At 43.4% G+C, this 14,985-nt stretch overlaps 1 protein-coding gene across 1 annotated transcript in view; it reads right to left on the bottom strand.

Moving 5' to 3' along the window:
• Positions 1-223: 223 nt before the first annotated feature.
• The window catches only part of LOC141266110 (uncharacterized), an 86,268-nt gene continuing 71,506 nt past the window's right edge, over positions 224-14,985 (bottom strand). The window contains exon 9 of the mRNA XM_073680050.1: positions 224-1,190. Coding sequence (XP_073536151.1) covers positions 339-1,190 — 852 coding nt within the window. The 3' untranslated portion in view covers positions 224-338. The remainder of the gene's footprint in view (positions 1,191-14,985) is intronic.

The following is a 14,985-nucleotide window of genomic DNA, read 5'->3' as shown; positions in this document are numbered from 1 at the left end:
AACAGACACGAAGCCCCGGTCCATCTCGTTCCTGATTGGACGGCTAAACTGTCACTCCACACATTGACAGCTTAGCACGCCCCGTTCCTAGATTGCACACTCATTAGGAATTGTGACAGTGCTAACCACTGAGCCACCGTGTTGTCCCATATATAGTACAGTGCTAATCAATTTTTTTGTTAGCTTTTTATTAAAGATCCAATCGAATTCTACTAAAATCATCCTTTGCTCGTGTAGCATTTCTCCCATTCCAACAAGAATATGGTTTCTACTCAATAATAATTCTCTAGTCAGTTATGAACTATGATCTTCTTCTAAAACATTTTACACATAGAAAATCAAACTGGTTTCTCCCGTATGTGAATTTTTTGATGCTTAATGACACTTGATTTATCTGTAAAGAACTTCCCACATTGAGGACATGAATACGGCTTCTCCCCTCTGTGAATTCTTTCATGTATAACAAGATTTGGTTTACCCGTAAAGCATTTCCCACAAAGTGAACACGAGTACGGCTTCTCTCCTGTGTGCGTTCTCTCATGTCTAACAAGATTTGAATGCTGTTTAAAACATTTCCCACATAGTGAACATGAATACGGCTTCTCTCCTGTGTGGCTTCTCTCATGGTTAACAAGACTTGTTCTGTTTTTAAAGCACTTGTCACATTCTGAACATGAATACGGCTTCTCTCCCGTGTGTATTCTCTTGTGTGAAGCAAGATTTCCTTTTTCTGTAAATCGTTTCCCACATTCTGAACATGAATACGGCTTCTCTCCTGTGTGAATTTTTTGATGTCTAACAAGCTGAGATTTCTTTATAAAACATTTCCCACATTCTGAACATGAAAACGGCTTCTCTCCTGTGTGAATTCTCCCGTGTGAAGCAAGATTTGCTATAGCTGTAAAACATTTCCCACATTGTGAGCAAGAATACGGCTTCTCTCCTGTGTGAGTTTTCTCATGTGTAACAAGATGCGTTTTACTTGCAAAAAATTTCCCACGTTCTGAACACGAATACGGCCTCTTCCCTGTGTGAATTTTCTGATGTGTAACGAGATGCGATTTACTTGTAAAACATTTTCTACATTCAGAACATGAGAACGGCCGCTCTCCTGTGTGCGTTCTCTCGTGTGTAATGAAAAGTGATTTAATTGTAAAGCACTTCTCACACTTTGTACACCGATACGGCTTCTCCGCGGCAGGAGGTCTTCTAACCGGGGGTGATTGACCAGTAGAAGGTTCTTCAGAAGTAGGAGGATTACCCAATGGATCTGTACTGTGAAGTCCTGGACGGGCCTTACTGTTAATGAGCTTTTCTCTTGAGCAGCGCTGACTGTTACCTTTATCTTTTCCTTTATTATTTTTCGATGAAATAACGTTTTTTGCAGAGTTCTTACTACAATTTTCTGTTAGGAATAAAAAAATAAAAAATTGAATTACTGATTTTTTTTTTAACCAAAGTTAAAATATTACCAAGGACACAAGAACGACCCATGTATGTATTGTTAGAACCAAAGCCAGAAGTGGCTTCAGCAGGAGGAGAAGCTTTTCCTTTATATTTTCTATCCCTTTCGGATCCACTTCCTTCTTCAGCTCAAAAATCCGATGAACAGAAACAGAAATTTTTGCAATTTTTTTAAACTACTTCCTGCAGCTTATTAAAGACCTTGTTTTTTTTTGTGGGATGAGCTTTAACGTATCATTTTGGGTTGCACTTAAGAACCTGTCTGAATATGTTTTGTACTGTTTTAGGATATGTGGACACAACATCATTTTCACCCGGTTTCTGCCTGAAAAATCACCCCACAAAGTGTACATAATGCACAACAATGTGAAAAAGGACATTGTGCACGTTCTGTTTATTAACCGCTTCAGGGTTGCTGAAAAGAAGTGACGCTCTCATTATATATATCTAAAAGTCTGGAGGAAAAGATGCCTAGAATGATGGCAAAACCGTTTCAGGACAACAACCCAAGTGGTTTCGCCTGGGAAGACTCAGCAGGTGCGCCGGCATCTAAAAGATGACGTTGACTTCTGATAAATAGTAATTTGAGACGATTATGTTTATTGGATAATTTTATGTTATTTTGAGTGTAACGTTGTTTCTTTTGTGCCAGTAAGGGACATGGACTCACTTTCTACATTCATTGTTACGTACCTGGAGTAACACACACTGTAATTTCCTCTTTCACGTTACTCACACGCCGTGGGTCGCCTATCATTATTTCTTCTTCTTCTTCTTTGACCTCCGCTTTAATAATGGTCCGATCTTCATCCTGACAGATGGAAAAATCTCATTGTTCATCATAACAGTAAAGCAAGTTGTCTGTGAATGTAACTAGTAATAGAAACCCTCGGATGGAGGAGACCGCGCGAGTCCTGTAACAAGTAGGAAGTAATTCAGAAGACGGTCATCTGTTTGCCCAAACTACAGAATGAACTACAGTGACCTCTTGACCATATTATGCCTTTTTACTGCTGCCATAAAGGGCCTTATGACCGAGCTATGCAGCAGCCAGGCAAGTGCCGGGGCCCTGAGCAGGCGGGGGGCCCACTCGCCGTTGGGCACCCCGCAGCGCTATGGGACTCATGAGCGGAGGAGAGCGGTGCTAGCGCCTGCTCCCCCTGCTTGCTCAGGGCCCTGGCACCCGGAGCAATACTTACCTCTCCCCAAGCCTCCGCAGCACAGCAGCTCCTGCATCCTCTGCAGCTGCTGCACTGTGACGTCTCAGGTCAGAGGGTGCGGTGACGTCTTTCCACCGCGCCCTCTCCTGAGCCGTCACAGCACAGAGCGGGAAGACTCCGGCGCGCGTGAGGAGTCCGGAACAGCGGCAGAAGGTGAGGAGAAGTGAGGTGAGTATTTGATTTTTTTTTTATTGTATGGAGGCATGGGGCATTATATGGGGGGGGTGACATCGTGCATGGGGTATTATAAGGGAGGGGGGTGTGACATCCTGCATGGGGCATTATATGGGGGGGGTGACATCCTGCATGGGGTATTATAAGGGAGGGGGGTGTGACATCCTGCATGGGGCATTATAAGGGAGGGGGGTGTGACATCCTGCATGGGGCATTATATGGGGGGGTGACATCCTGCATGGGGGATTATAAGGGAGGGGGGTGTGACATCCTGCATGGGGCATTATAAGGGAGGGGGGTATGACATCCTGCAAGGGGCATTATAAGCGAGGGGGGGGTGACATCCTACATGGGGCATTATAAGGGGGGGGGGGAGTGACATCCTGCATGGGGCATTATAAGCGAGGGGGGGTGTGACATCCTGCATAGGGCATTATAAGGGGGGACATCCTGCATGGGGCATTATAAAGAGGGGGGTGACATCCTGCATGGGGCATTATAAGGGAGGGGGGGTGACATCCTGCATGGGGCATTATAAGGGAGGGGGGGTGACATCCTGCATGGGGCATTATAAGGGAGGGGGGTGTGACATCCTGCATGGGGCATTATAAGGGAGGGGGGGTGACATCCTGCATGGGGCATTATAAGGGAGGGGGGGTGACATCCTGCATGGGGCATTATAGGCAAGGGGGGTGACATCCTGCATGGGGCATTATAAGCGAGGGGGGGGAGTGACATCCTGCATGGGGCATTATATGGGGGGTGACATCCTGCATGGGGCATTATATGGGGGGTGACATCCTGCATGAGGCATTATATAGGGGGGTGACATCCTGCATGAGGCATTATATGGGGGGGTGACATCCTGCATGAGGCATTATAAGGGGGGAGTGACATGAAAATACAGAAAAATCTTTAAATGAGTAGGTGTGTCCAAACTTTTGGTCTGTACTGTATATTTTTCTGCGGTATCTGTGCATCATGAATCGTGGTATTGTTAGAACTCTCCTGTTAGTTTTTTTCTATTTTACTGGTCACATGACCTTTTTTTGCCTATTTAATCATGCTCCGCCCTTCTGGCCTTGCTGGACTTCATTGTAATTTCTACTCTTAAGCTAGCCAGGTGCTTTGTAACCTTTCTCAGTCAGTTTAGCTAGGTCTTTTGACCTCTATGTTCTATGTTGTTTGTTTGTCTTTTTACTGCTACAATTTCTGCTAGGAGGTGTCCATCTTTCTCCCAGTCCCTAGTTCTTGTAGGGATCCCTCCCTCACATCTATAGGTCTTCGTTCAGACTAGCTGAGGACTTTAGCGGGTCTGATCGCAGGATCAGGTTCCCCGTTACATCGTAGGGATCTAGCTTAGTTCTATTGTAGGGACAGATCTCCTGTCTTTCGTTAGTGCTTGTAGCAGATCATAACAGTAAGTCCAGCCCAAAATATCTCTAAGGAAAGACCTCCAGTTTCCATCATGGTGTCGGTTCAGGATTTGGCTCAACGCCTGCAGGGACTCTCTCTGGAGGTGGCCGAGCTCCAACAACACGTGAGTAGCTGTTCTGGAGCGCATTTTGTGGAGCCAAAAGGTACGATTGCCTGATTTATTTTTTGGTGAACAACAAGATTTTTTTTCCTTTAAAAATGCTTGTTTATTGTATTTTCGTTTGAGACCCAGATCCTCTGGTGATGAATCACAAAGCATAGGGTTCATAATGTCACTTTTGCGCAAAGAACCTCAGGGATGGGCCTTTTCTCTCCAACCTAGTGATCCGTGCTTTAGATCAGTGGATAGTTTTTTTTCTGCTTTGGGGTTGTTGTATGATGATCCTGATCGTGTCTCATCAGCTGAGACGGAATTGAGACTTTTGAGGCAGGGATCAGGTAATGTGGAAAATTATTGTACTCACTTCCGTCGGTGGTCTGCTCAGGTGGGGTGGAACGATTCAGCTCTGAAAAGTTTGTTTCTTGCTGGGCTAGGTGAAAGGGTTAAGGATCTGCTTATTGCTTATCCTACACCTGGAAACTTGCAGGAGGCAATGCAATTAGCTATACGGGTGGACAGGAGACTGCGTGCAAGGGTTAAGGAGAGTAAATCCTTTGCCATGTCAGCTCCTAGTCTTGAGAGGGTCTGTACTGACATTGGAGAGCCGATGGAGATTGGGGCGATGTCACCCCGCTCTCAGGAAAAAGACCGCAGGTTTTCTGAAGGTTTGTGCTTTTATTGCGGAAAATCTGACCATTTCATTAAGAACTGTGTGCTTCATATGAACAAAGAAAAAAAAAAGGTCAGTTACGCCCGTATAGCCTGTTTAAACACTAAGGGGGTATTTCTTTCTGCTACTACTGCAGCTCAGGAAGAATTAATTGAATTTCGGGTATTTGTGGATTGTGGTTCTACTCTGAATGTGATTGATGGGGGATTCTTGGAAAATCTTAAATTAAAACCCAAACCTTTGTCATCCCCTATTGCCGTGGTTTCTGTCGATGGCTCTCCCTTGAAATGTGTTACTCACAAGGTTTATGAATTTCCCCTCACTATTAATGGTATTCACCAAGAAAATTTGGATTTGGTGGTATTACATAATTTGCCTTCTCCAGTAGTTTTGGGGTTACCCTGGTTAAAATTGCACAATCCTGTACTGGATTGGTCTACTAATGAAATTAAGTCCTGGAGCCCTAAGTGTTATGACAAGTGTTGTAACGGGCGCATTGCTGCTGTGGATAAAGGGGAATTACCTGTACCTATTCAGGATTTTTGGAGAGTTTTTACTGAGGAGGAGTCGCAAATTTTGCCTCCCCATAGAGACTATGATTGTACCATTGAATTTGTCCCTGGAGCGACTCTTCCTAAAAGTCGTTTATTTAATCTTACTATTCCTGAGAGAAAGGCTTTGGAGGAATACATACAGACGAGCTTGGCCGCCGGTCATATCAGACCCTCTAAGTCACCTGTGGCGGTTGGATTTTTTTTTGTTAAAAAAAGGACGGCGGTTTACGTCCTTGTCTGGACTTTCGCGAGATTAATAAAATTACTGTACGCAATCCCTACCCACTGCCATTGATTCCTGATTTGTTTTACCAGTTAGTGGGGGCCAAGTGGTTCTCTAAAATTGATCTCCGGGGGGCATACAATTTGTTGCGCATGAAGGAGGGTGATGAATGGAAGACTGCTTTTAACACTCTTGTGGGTCATTTTGAGAATCTGGTGATGCCTTTTGGTCTTACCAATGCATCAGCATTTTTTTCAGAATCTTATTAATGACATCCTTAGACCTTTAATCGGCAAAAATGTGGTTGTGTATTTGGATGACATTTTGATTTATTCGCCTGATCTGGAGTCTCATTGGCGGAGCGTACGTGAGGTATTACAGTTATTAATTGACAATTCCCTTTTTGCTAAGCTGGAGAAATGTGAGTTCGCTGTACAGAGAATTAGTTTTTTGGGTTACATTATCTCCAGTGAGGGTTTCGAGATGGACCCGGTTAAAGTTCAAGCTGTGCAGGAATGGCCTAGGCCTATTGGTTTGAAATCGATACTGAGGTTTTTGGGTTTTGCCAATTATTACAGAAAATTCATTAAATTTTTTTCTATTATTGTTAAACCACTGACCGATCTCACCAGGAAAGGTGCTAATGCGGTTCAGTGGACTTCTGAGGCCATTGAAGCTTTTGTGTTTCTAAAGGAGAGGTTCACCTCTGCTCCCATCCTTATGCAGCCTGATGTGACTAAGCCGTTTTTGGTTGAGGTTGATGCTTCTTCTGTGGGGGTCGGTGCGGTGTTGTCTCAGGAAAACAAGGATGGAGTACATCCCTGTGCCTTTTCTTCAAAAAAATTTTCTGAGACTGAACTTAATTACGATATTGGTAATCGGGAATTGCTGGCTATTAAACTCGCATTTGAACACTGGCGTCACCTCTTGGAAGGTGCTGAATTTCCCATTCAGGTTTTCACTGATCATAAAAATCTGATCTATCTTGATGCTGCCAAGCGCTTGAATGCCCGTCAGGCTAGGTGGGCACTTTTTTTTTTGCGGTTTAATTTTTCCGTTACTTACATCCCGGGTACCAAGAATGTTAAAGCCGATGCTTTATCTCGCAGCTTTTCTCCCATGGTCGGTGCTGAGGAGGATGAGAGCATTTTACAAGAAGGTGTTATGATTGCTACATTGGACTCCGTTTTGGAAGATGAGATTCTTAAAGCACAGGAGAATGCCCCATCTAACACTCCCCATGGGAGGTTGTTTGTGCCTAGGACCTTTAGGAGAGATTTGTTTGTTGAGTGTCATGAGTCTCGGTTGGCAGGTCATCCAGGAATTTCTGAGACCAAGAGACTTGTGGGTCGCAGTTTTTGGTGGCCTGGATGGCAGAAGGAAGTCATTAAGTGGGTGCGTCAATGTACTGTGTGTGCTAGATCTAAGTCTTCACATACTCCTGCTGCGGGGTTGCTTTGCCCTCTGGAGGTTCCTAGTGCACCTTGGACACATCTGGCTATGGACTTTATTACTGACCTTCCCTCCTCTGAGGGTTTCAAGGTCATCTGGGTGGTCGTGGACCGTTTTAGCAAGATGTGTCACTTGGTTCCCTTCATCAAACTGCCCTGCGCTAAGACACTCGCTAAGGCCTTTGTCAAGGAAATTGTCAGACTACATGGTGTTCCTACTGACATTGTTTCTGATAGGGGACCTCAGTTCGTGGCTCGTTTTTGGCGTGCCTTTTGTGACAGGTTGGGAGTTCATTTGTCGTTTTCATCTGGATATCATCCTGAGTCTAATGGCCAGACAGAAAGGAAGAATCAGGATGTTGAGCAGTTCTAGCGTTGTTTTGTGGCAGACAATCAAGAGGGGTGGTCTGAGTTTCTGCCGCTTGCTGAATTTGCTCTTAACAACCATACATCCTCTTCTGCTGGGTGTTCGCCCTTTTTTTTGCTGTTCTGGGGGACATCCGTCTTTTGGGTCATTCTCCAAATTGGTATCGGCTGTGCCTGAGGAGGAGAGTTTTTCGGGTGATTTGGAGAGAGTTTGGACGGATGTGCGTGGTAATCTTCAGGAAAGCTAACAAAAAATCTAAGAAGTACTTTGACAGGAAACGTCAAGAGGTTTTGTTTACAGTTGGTGACATGGTTTGGTTGTCCTCAAAGAATCTGCGGTTGAGGATTCCTTCTAAAAAATTGGGTCCCAAGTTTGTAGGGCCCTTTAAGGTGCTTCAAGTAGTTAACCAATCTGCTGTTAGGTTGGAGGTTCCTACCTCCTGGAAGATTAATCCGGTGTTTCATGTTTCTCTATTGAAAAAAGCTGATGTATCAGATAGAGACGCCACTGCCTCTGTTCCTCCGGTGGTGGAGGACGGGGAATATGAAATTTCTCGCATCCTTGACTCTAGACGGTATAGAGGTAGTTTGCAGTATCTTGTGGCCTGGAAATGTTTCGGACCCGAGGATAACTCATGGGTGAGGGCGGATGATGTTTCTGCTTCCAGACTTGTCAGAGCGTTTCACAAGAGGTTTCCTGATAAGCCTGGGCCTAGGGGATCCGGAGGATCCTCATAGAAGAGGGGGTACTGTTAGAACTCTCCTGTTAGGTTTTTTCTATTTTGCTGGTCACATGACCTTTTTTGCCTATTTAATCCTGCTCCGCCCTTCTGGCCATGCTGGACTTCATTGTAATTTCTACTCTTAAGCTAGCCAGGTGCTTTGTAACCTTTCTCAGTCAGTTTAGCTAGGTCTTTTGACCTCTATGTTCTATGTTGTTTGTTTGTCTTTTTACTGCTACAATTTCTGCTAGGAGGTGTCCATCTTACTCCCAGTCCCTAGTTCTTGTAGGGATCCCTCCCTCACATCTATAGGTCTTCGTTCAGACTAGCTGAGGACTTTAGCGGGTCTGATCGCAGGATCAGGTTCCCCGTTACATTGTAGGGATCTAGCTTAGTTCTATTTTCGGGACAGATCTCCTGTCTTTCCTTAGTGCTTGTAGCAGATCATAACAGGTATGTGTTAAAGGGGCCACTAAGACTCTTTCGCCCGGGGCCCAGAAAAACCTGGAGCCGGCCCTGGAACAGGATCTCAATAAGCTGCTATTACGGCCGAAAGTCTAAAAATGGCCTCTAGGTGATTTAGGGAATCCTTTTAGTTTTTCTATTAAACTGCTTGTCCTGTCAGTATGAAACGGACAGGCATAATGTTTTCCACTAAACTAGTATGGAAAAAATATTACTTTTCAGGACCTAAAGAAAAACAAAAACATATATTAAGAGTAATTAAGAGTAGTGCCTTGTAAAAAAAAAAAATTAAGAAATCCCCCAAAATTAGTTTTGTCTTATACAAAAACATTTAAAAATTCCTCAAGGCATGATTGGTACTGCCGTATCCAAAATGTTCAGAACTGCGAAATAATGATATTCTAGGTACAGGAATATGTTCTGCTCCTAAAAGTAGTAGAAACAAACTGTAAATAAAAACAAACAAAAAAAAACTCTCAAGAAACAAGTCCTCATAAATCACTGAGGAGATAACGTGGCCGAGATCTTGTAATGCAATCACAAAAAATTAAGAATTTCATTGTGCGAAAAAAAAAATTAAAATGCCACAAAAATAATGGAATCAGCAGAGCAAGTCGAGGGATGTTAATTATACCCAAAGCTGATCACTGTAATTATCCGCCACCACTCATTAAAAATAAATATTGTAAATATGCAGAATTGTTAGATTTTTTTTTCACTATTCCTCAACCAAACAAAAACAATAAAAAAATAAAAGGTTTACAGTCTGTTACCTGTAACCCAAAGTAACAACCACATCTTCTCACACAAGGGAGCCAAAGCCACAACTTTCCTCACTGGCCTGACAAACTAGTGGGCAGCTCTAGAAACCAGAGCCGAAAGCCAAAGGGGCGAAAATCAGGCCGGTTACATGGACCTGTGACACACAGAGCAGCCGATCGCCAACCTCCCGACATGAGTAAACTCCTTCATAGGCATATATGTCAGCCAAGATGTGGAGGCCAGGTGGTCAGACCCTGCTCAGATTGTAAGACCAGGTCTACGTTTCATGGTTGTGTGAAACCGGCCCAAGACTTGGACAACACAACAGCCTGAGACTTAGATCCAATATGTGAGTTGTTTGACCCTTGTGCTTCGTACCCAGCACTTTCTACCTACTCGGCGAGAGTAGAAACCTTTGGACGGATAAAAAACACCCAAAATCTCTGAGATCTGTGACCACAGATTTAGTACAGAGCCCAGCGTCATCTACCTGATGATTCTCCATGACGTTTTTATTTTCCTCTGGACGGTCCTGGGGATACAGAGGACGGGGACATCTCTCTGGTGGATTTCTTCCTCTGGATCGAACTGTGGGAGACACAAGGACACAGTGACAGAACCCACGACGCAAGATGTGGGAAAGACTTGGTGCAACACAAAGGGAAAAGGGAAAGGAAGCCACTTGTTTTTTTAAATTTCTATTCACAGAATCCTTAAACATTAAAGGGCGAGGTAGTTGTCTGTGATACTGTGGTCACTCAGTGTCTAAGCATTTGCTTTCTATATACTTCCTATTATATGTTTTTGTGATTTTCCACCGTATAACAGGACAATGCATTTATTTGAGGTGTAAAATGTGACCAGATGTATTTTCCTACATTGTGGAATAAATTTACAATGAATAAAGCATCAACCATTGAACGTCTGATGAAACACTTCTGAGCTGTGGATTTGGCTTCGATCTTAGTCCCACCATATATTGCACATACTGGCCGTCTTCTTCTTGTCTTCTTTGAGAAGGACACTGTCCTTGAAAACATCTTTTATTTCAATTCTGGACGGTTGGCTTTCATTACTATCACTGTATTTATGTCTCCTCTTACCCTGTGATGTGCGGGGCCGGTCGTCCTCCATCATGACGTCCTCGTACAGATCCTTGTGTCCTTCTAGATACTCCCACTCCTCCATGGAGAAATAGACGGTGACGTCCTGACACCTTACAGGAACCTGACACACACAATGATAGCGTTATTACCCAGAATCCCCCAGTCCTGCCCTGTATAATGTCCCAGCATTCCCAGCAGTCACCTCTCCGGTCAGCAGCTCAATCATCTTATTGGTGAGTTCCAGGATCTTCTCATGTATCCGGGAGTGCGGGGGCGGGTCTGTAATGGGGCTCCGCCTCCTGCTCCGCCCTCCTGACTCTTGGCTGCAGAGAGTCACACAGTCATCTGACATCTTTTTCACTAGTGTGTAATCCTGTGTATGGAGAGACGCTGATAAATATCACTATATTCACACACACACACTTAGTCACATTCACTAGATCTTTCTCCTTCCACACAAATTCCTGTTTTCAATCTACATAGTGGACATGGAAATATCTCTGCAAATCTTACTGATATTGTGGAAGTCTATAACTATTGTACATTGTGATACGATACTGCAGATTCTCCCAGGGAATATACACTTTTCCTACAATCTTGACTTTTTAGACTCAACAACTTCCTTAACATCTCAAAGAGGAATTTACAGCCACCATCAAACCACGATGCCCGGCTTCTACAGAAGGAACCTGGCCAGTTTCCAGCTGATTAACATTGTGACATACTGTAGTTTATAAGGCTGAAAAAATAGATATCTGTCCGCCCAACTCAGCCTATTCTACTACAATGATGATCCAGATGGAGAGAAAAGCCAATTTCCCTCATCTTAAGGATAAAAGTTCTTTCCAACTCCAAATGGGCAATTGGAATAAACCTGCATAAAAGACCAAACCGCATGAATGTAATCGCCATAGCTTGTCATAATCTTACACTCAATACAGAGATGGAAACGTTAGAAGTTTTTTAGCGAATTCACTGCGATCACTTTCTTTGGCAGAGACCACAGCTCACCATTCTCACAGAGAAGAACTACATCATGTTAGTGGAGAAATGTTGTTTCCTCTAGATCGAGGATCCCCAACCAGTGACTAATGAGGAACATATAGCTTGTGGCCACAAATGTGAGGCCTTCCACTGAATGCTTACGTGAGTGCCACTTAATTGTATAGGTGTCTGTACGTGGTATTATTACTTGTGAGGGGACATTCAGGGGATATTATTACTTGTGAGGGGACATTCAGGGGATATTATTACTTGTGAGGGGACATTCAGGGGATATTATTACTTGTGAGGAGGACATTCAGGGGATATTATTACTTGTGAGGGGACATTCAGGGGATATTATTACTTGTGAGGGGACATTCAGGGGATATTACTTATAAGGAGGACATTCAGGGGATATTATTACTTGTGAGGGGACATTCAGGGGATATTATTACTTGTGAGGGGGACATTCAGGGGATATTATTACTTGTGAGGGGGACATTCAGGTGATATTATTACTTGTGAGGGGGACATTCAGGAGATATTATTACTTGTGAGGGGACATTCAGGGGATATTATTACTTGTGAGGAGGACATTCAGGAGATATTACTACTTGTGAGGGGGACATTCAGGGGATATTATTACTTGTGAGGGGGACATTCAGGGGATATTATTACTTGTGAGGGGGACATTCAGGGGATATTATTACTTGTGAGGGGGACATTCAGGGGATATTATTACTTGTGAGGGGGACATTCAGGGGATATTATTACTTGTGAGGGGACATTCAGGGGATATTATTACTTGTGAGGAGGACATTCAGGGGATATTATTACTTGTGAGGGGACATTCAGGGGATATTATTACTTGTGAGGGGACATTCAGGGGATATTATTACTTGTGAAGGGGACATTCAGGGGATATTATTACTTGTGAGGGAACATTCAGGGGATATTATTACTTGTGAAGGGGACATTCAGGGGATATTATTACTTGTGAGGAGGACATTCAGGGGATATTATTACTTGTGAGGGGACATTCAGGGGATATTATTACTTGTGAGGGGACATTCAGGAGATATTATTACTTGTGAAGGGGACATTCAGGGGATATTATTACTTGTGAGGGGGACATTCAGGGGATATTATTACTTGTGAGGGGACATTCAGGGGATATTATTACTTGTGAGGAGGACATTCAGGGGATATTATTACTTGTGAGGAGGACATTCAGGGGATATTACTTATGAGGAGGACATTCAGGGGATATTATTACTTGTGAGGAGGACATTCAGGTGATATTATTACTTGTGAGGAGGACATTCAGGTGATATTATTACTTGTGAGGGGACATTCAGGAGATATTATTACTTGTGAGGAGACATTCAGGGGATATTATTACTTGTGAGGGGGACATTCAGGGGATATTATTACTTGTGAGGGGACATTCAGGAGATATTATTACTTGTGAGGAGACATTCAGGGGATATTATTACTTGTAAGGAGGACATTCAGGGGATATTATTACTTGTAAGGAGGACATTCAGGGGATATTATTACTTGTGAGGGGACATTCAGGGGATATTATTACTTGTGAGGAGGACATTCAGGAGATATTACTACTTGTGAGGGGGACATTCAGGGGATATTATTACTTGTGAGGGGGACATTCAGGGGATATTATTACTTGTGAGGGGGACATTCAGGGGATATTATTACTTGTGAGGGGGACATTCAGGGGATATTATTACTTGTGAGGGGGACATTCAGGGGATATTATTACTTGTGAGGGGACATTCAGGGGATATTATTACTTGTGAGGGGACATTCAGGGGATATTATTACTTGTGAGGGGGACATTCAGGAGATATTATTTGTGAGGGGACATTCAGGTGATATTATTACTTGTGAGGGGACATTCAGGGGATATTATTACTTGTGAGGGGGACATTCAGGGGATATTATTACTTGTGAGGAGGACATTCAGGGGATATTATTACTTGTGAGGAGGACATTCAGGGGATATTATTACTTGTGAGGAGGACATTCAGGGGATATTATTACTTGTGAGGGGACATTCAGGGGATAATATTACTTGTGAGGGGGACATTCAGGGGATATTATTACTTGTGAGGGGACATTCAGGGGATATTATTACTTGTGAGGGGGACATTCAGGAGATATTATTACTTGTGAGGAGGACATTCAGGGGATATTATTACTTGTGAGGGGGACATTCAGGGGATATTATTACTTGTGAGGGGACATTCAGGGGATATTATTACTTGTGAGGGGACATTCAGGGGATATTATTACTTGTGAGGGGGACATTCAGGGGATATTATTACTTGTGAGGGGACATTCAGGGGATATTATTACTTGTGAGGGGGACATTCAGGAGATATTACTTGTGAGGAGGACATTCAGGGGATATTATTACTTGTGAGGGGGACATTCAGGGGATATTATTACTTGTGAGGGGACATTCAGGTGATATTATTACTTGTGAGGGGACATTCAGGGGATATTATTACTTGTGAGGGGGACATTCAGGGGATATTATTACTTGTGAGGAGGACATTCAGGGGATATTATTACTTGTGAGGGGGACATTCAGGGGATATTATTACTTGTGAGGGGACATTCAGGGGATATTATTACTTGTGAGGGGACATTCAGGGGATATTATTACTTGTGAGGGGGACATTCAGGAGATATTATTATTTGTGAGGGGACATTCAGGTGATATTATTACTTGTGAGGGGACATTCAGGGGATATTATTACTTGTGAGGGGGACATTCAGGGGATATTATTACTTGTGAGGAGGACATTCAGGGGATATTATTACTTGTGAGGAGGACATTCAGGGGATATTATTACTTGTGAGGAGGACATTCAGGGGATATTATTACTTGTGAGGGGACATTCAGGGGATAATATTACTTGTGAGGGGGACATTCAGGGGATATTATTACTTGTGAGGGGACATTCAGGGGATATTATTACTTGTGAGGGGGACATTCAGGAGATATTATTACTTGTGAGGGGACATTCAGGGGATATTATTACTTGTGAGGGGGACATTCAGGGGATATTATTACTTGTGAGGAGGACATTCAGGGGATATTATTACTTGTGAGGGGGACATTCAGGGGATATTATTACTTGTGAGGGGACATTCAGGGGATATTATTACTTGTGAGGGGACATTCAGGGGATATTATTACTTGTGAGGAGGACATTCAGGGGATATTATTACTTGTGAGGGGGACATTCAGGGGATAT

Source organism: Phyllobates terribilis, unplaced genomic scaffold (assembly GCF_046119375.1).
Source record: "Phyllobates terribilis strain yellow unplaced genomic scaffold, ASM4611937v1 Scaffold_4__5_contigs__length_816908805, whole genome shotgun sequence".
NCBI classification, from domain to species: Eukaryota; Metazoa; Chordata; class Amphibia; order Anura; family Dendrobatidae; genus Phyllobates; species Phyllobates terribilis.
The sequence above is the reverse complement of the archived record's forward strand: the minus strand, read 5'-3'. Positions and strand labels throughout refer to the sequence as shown.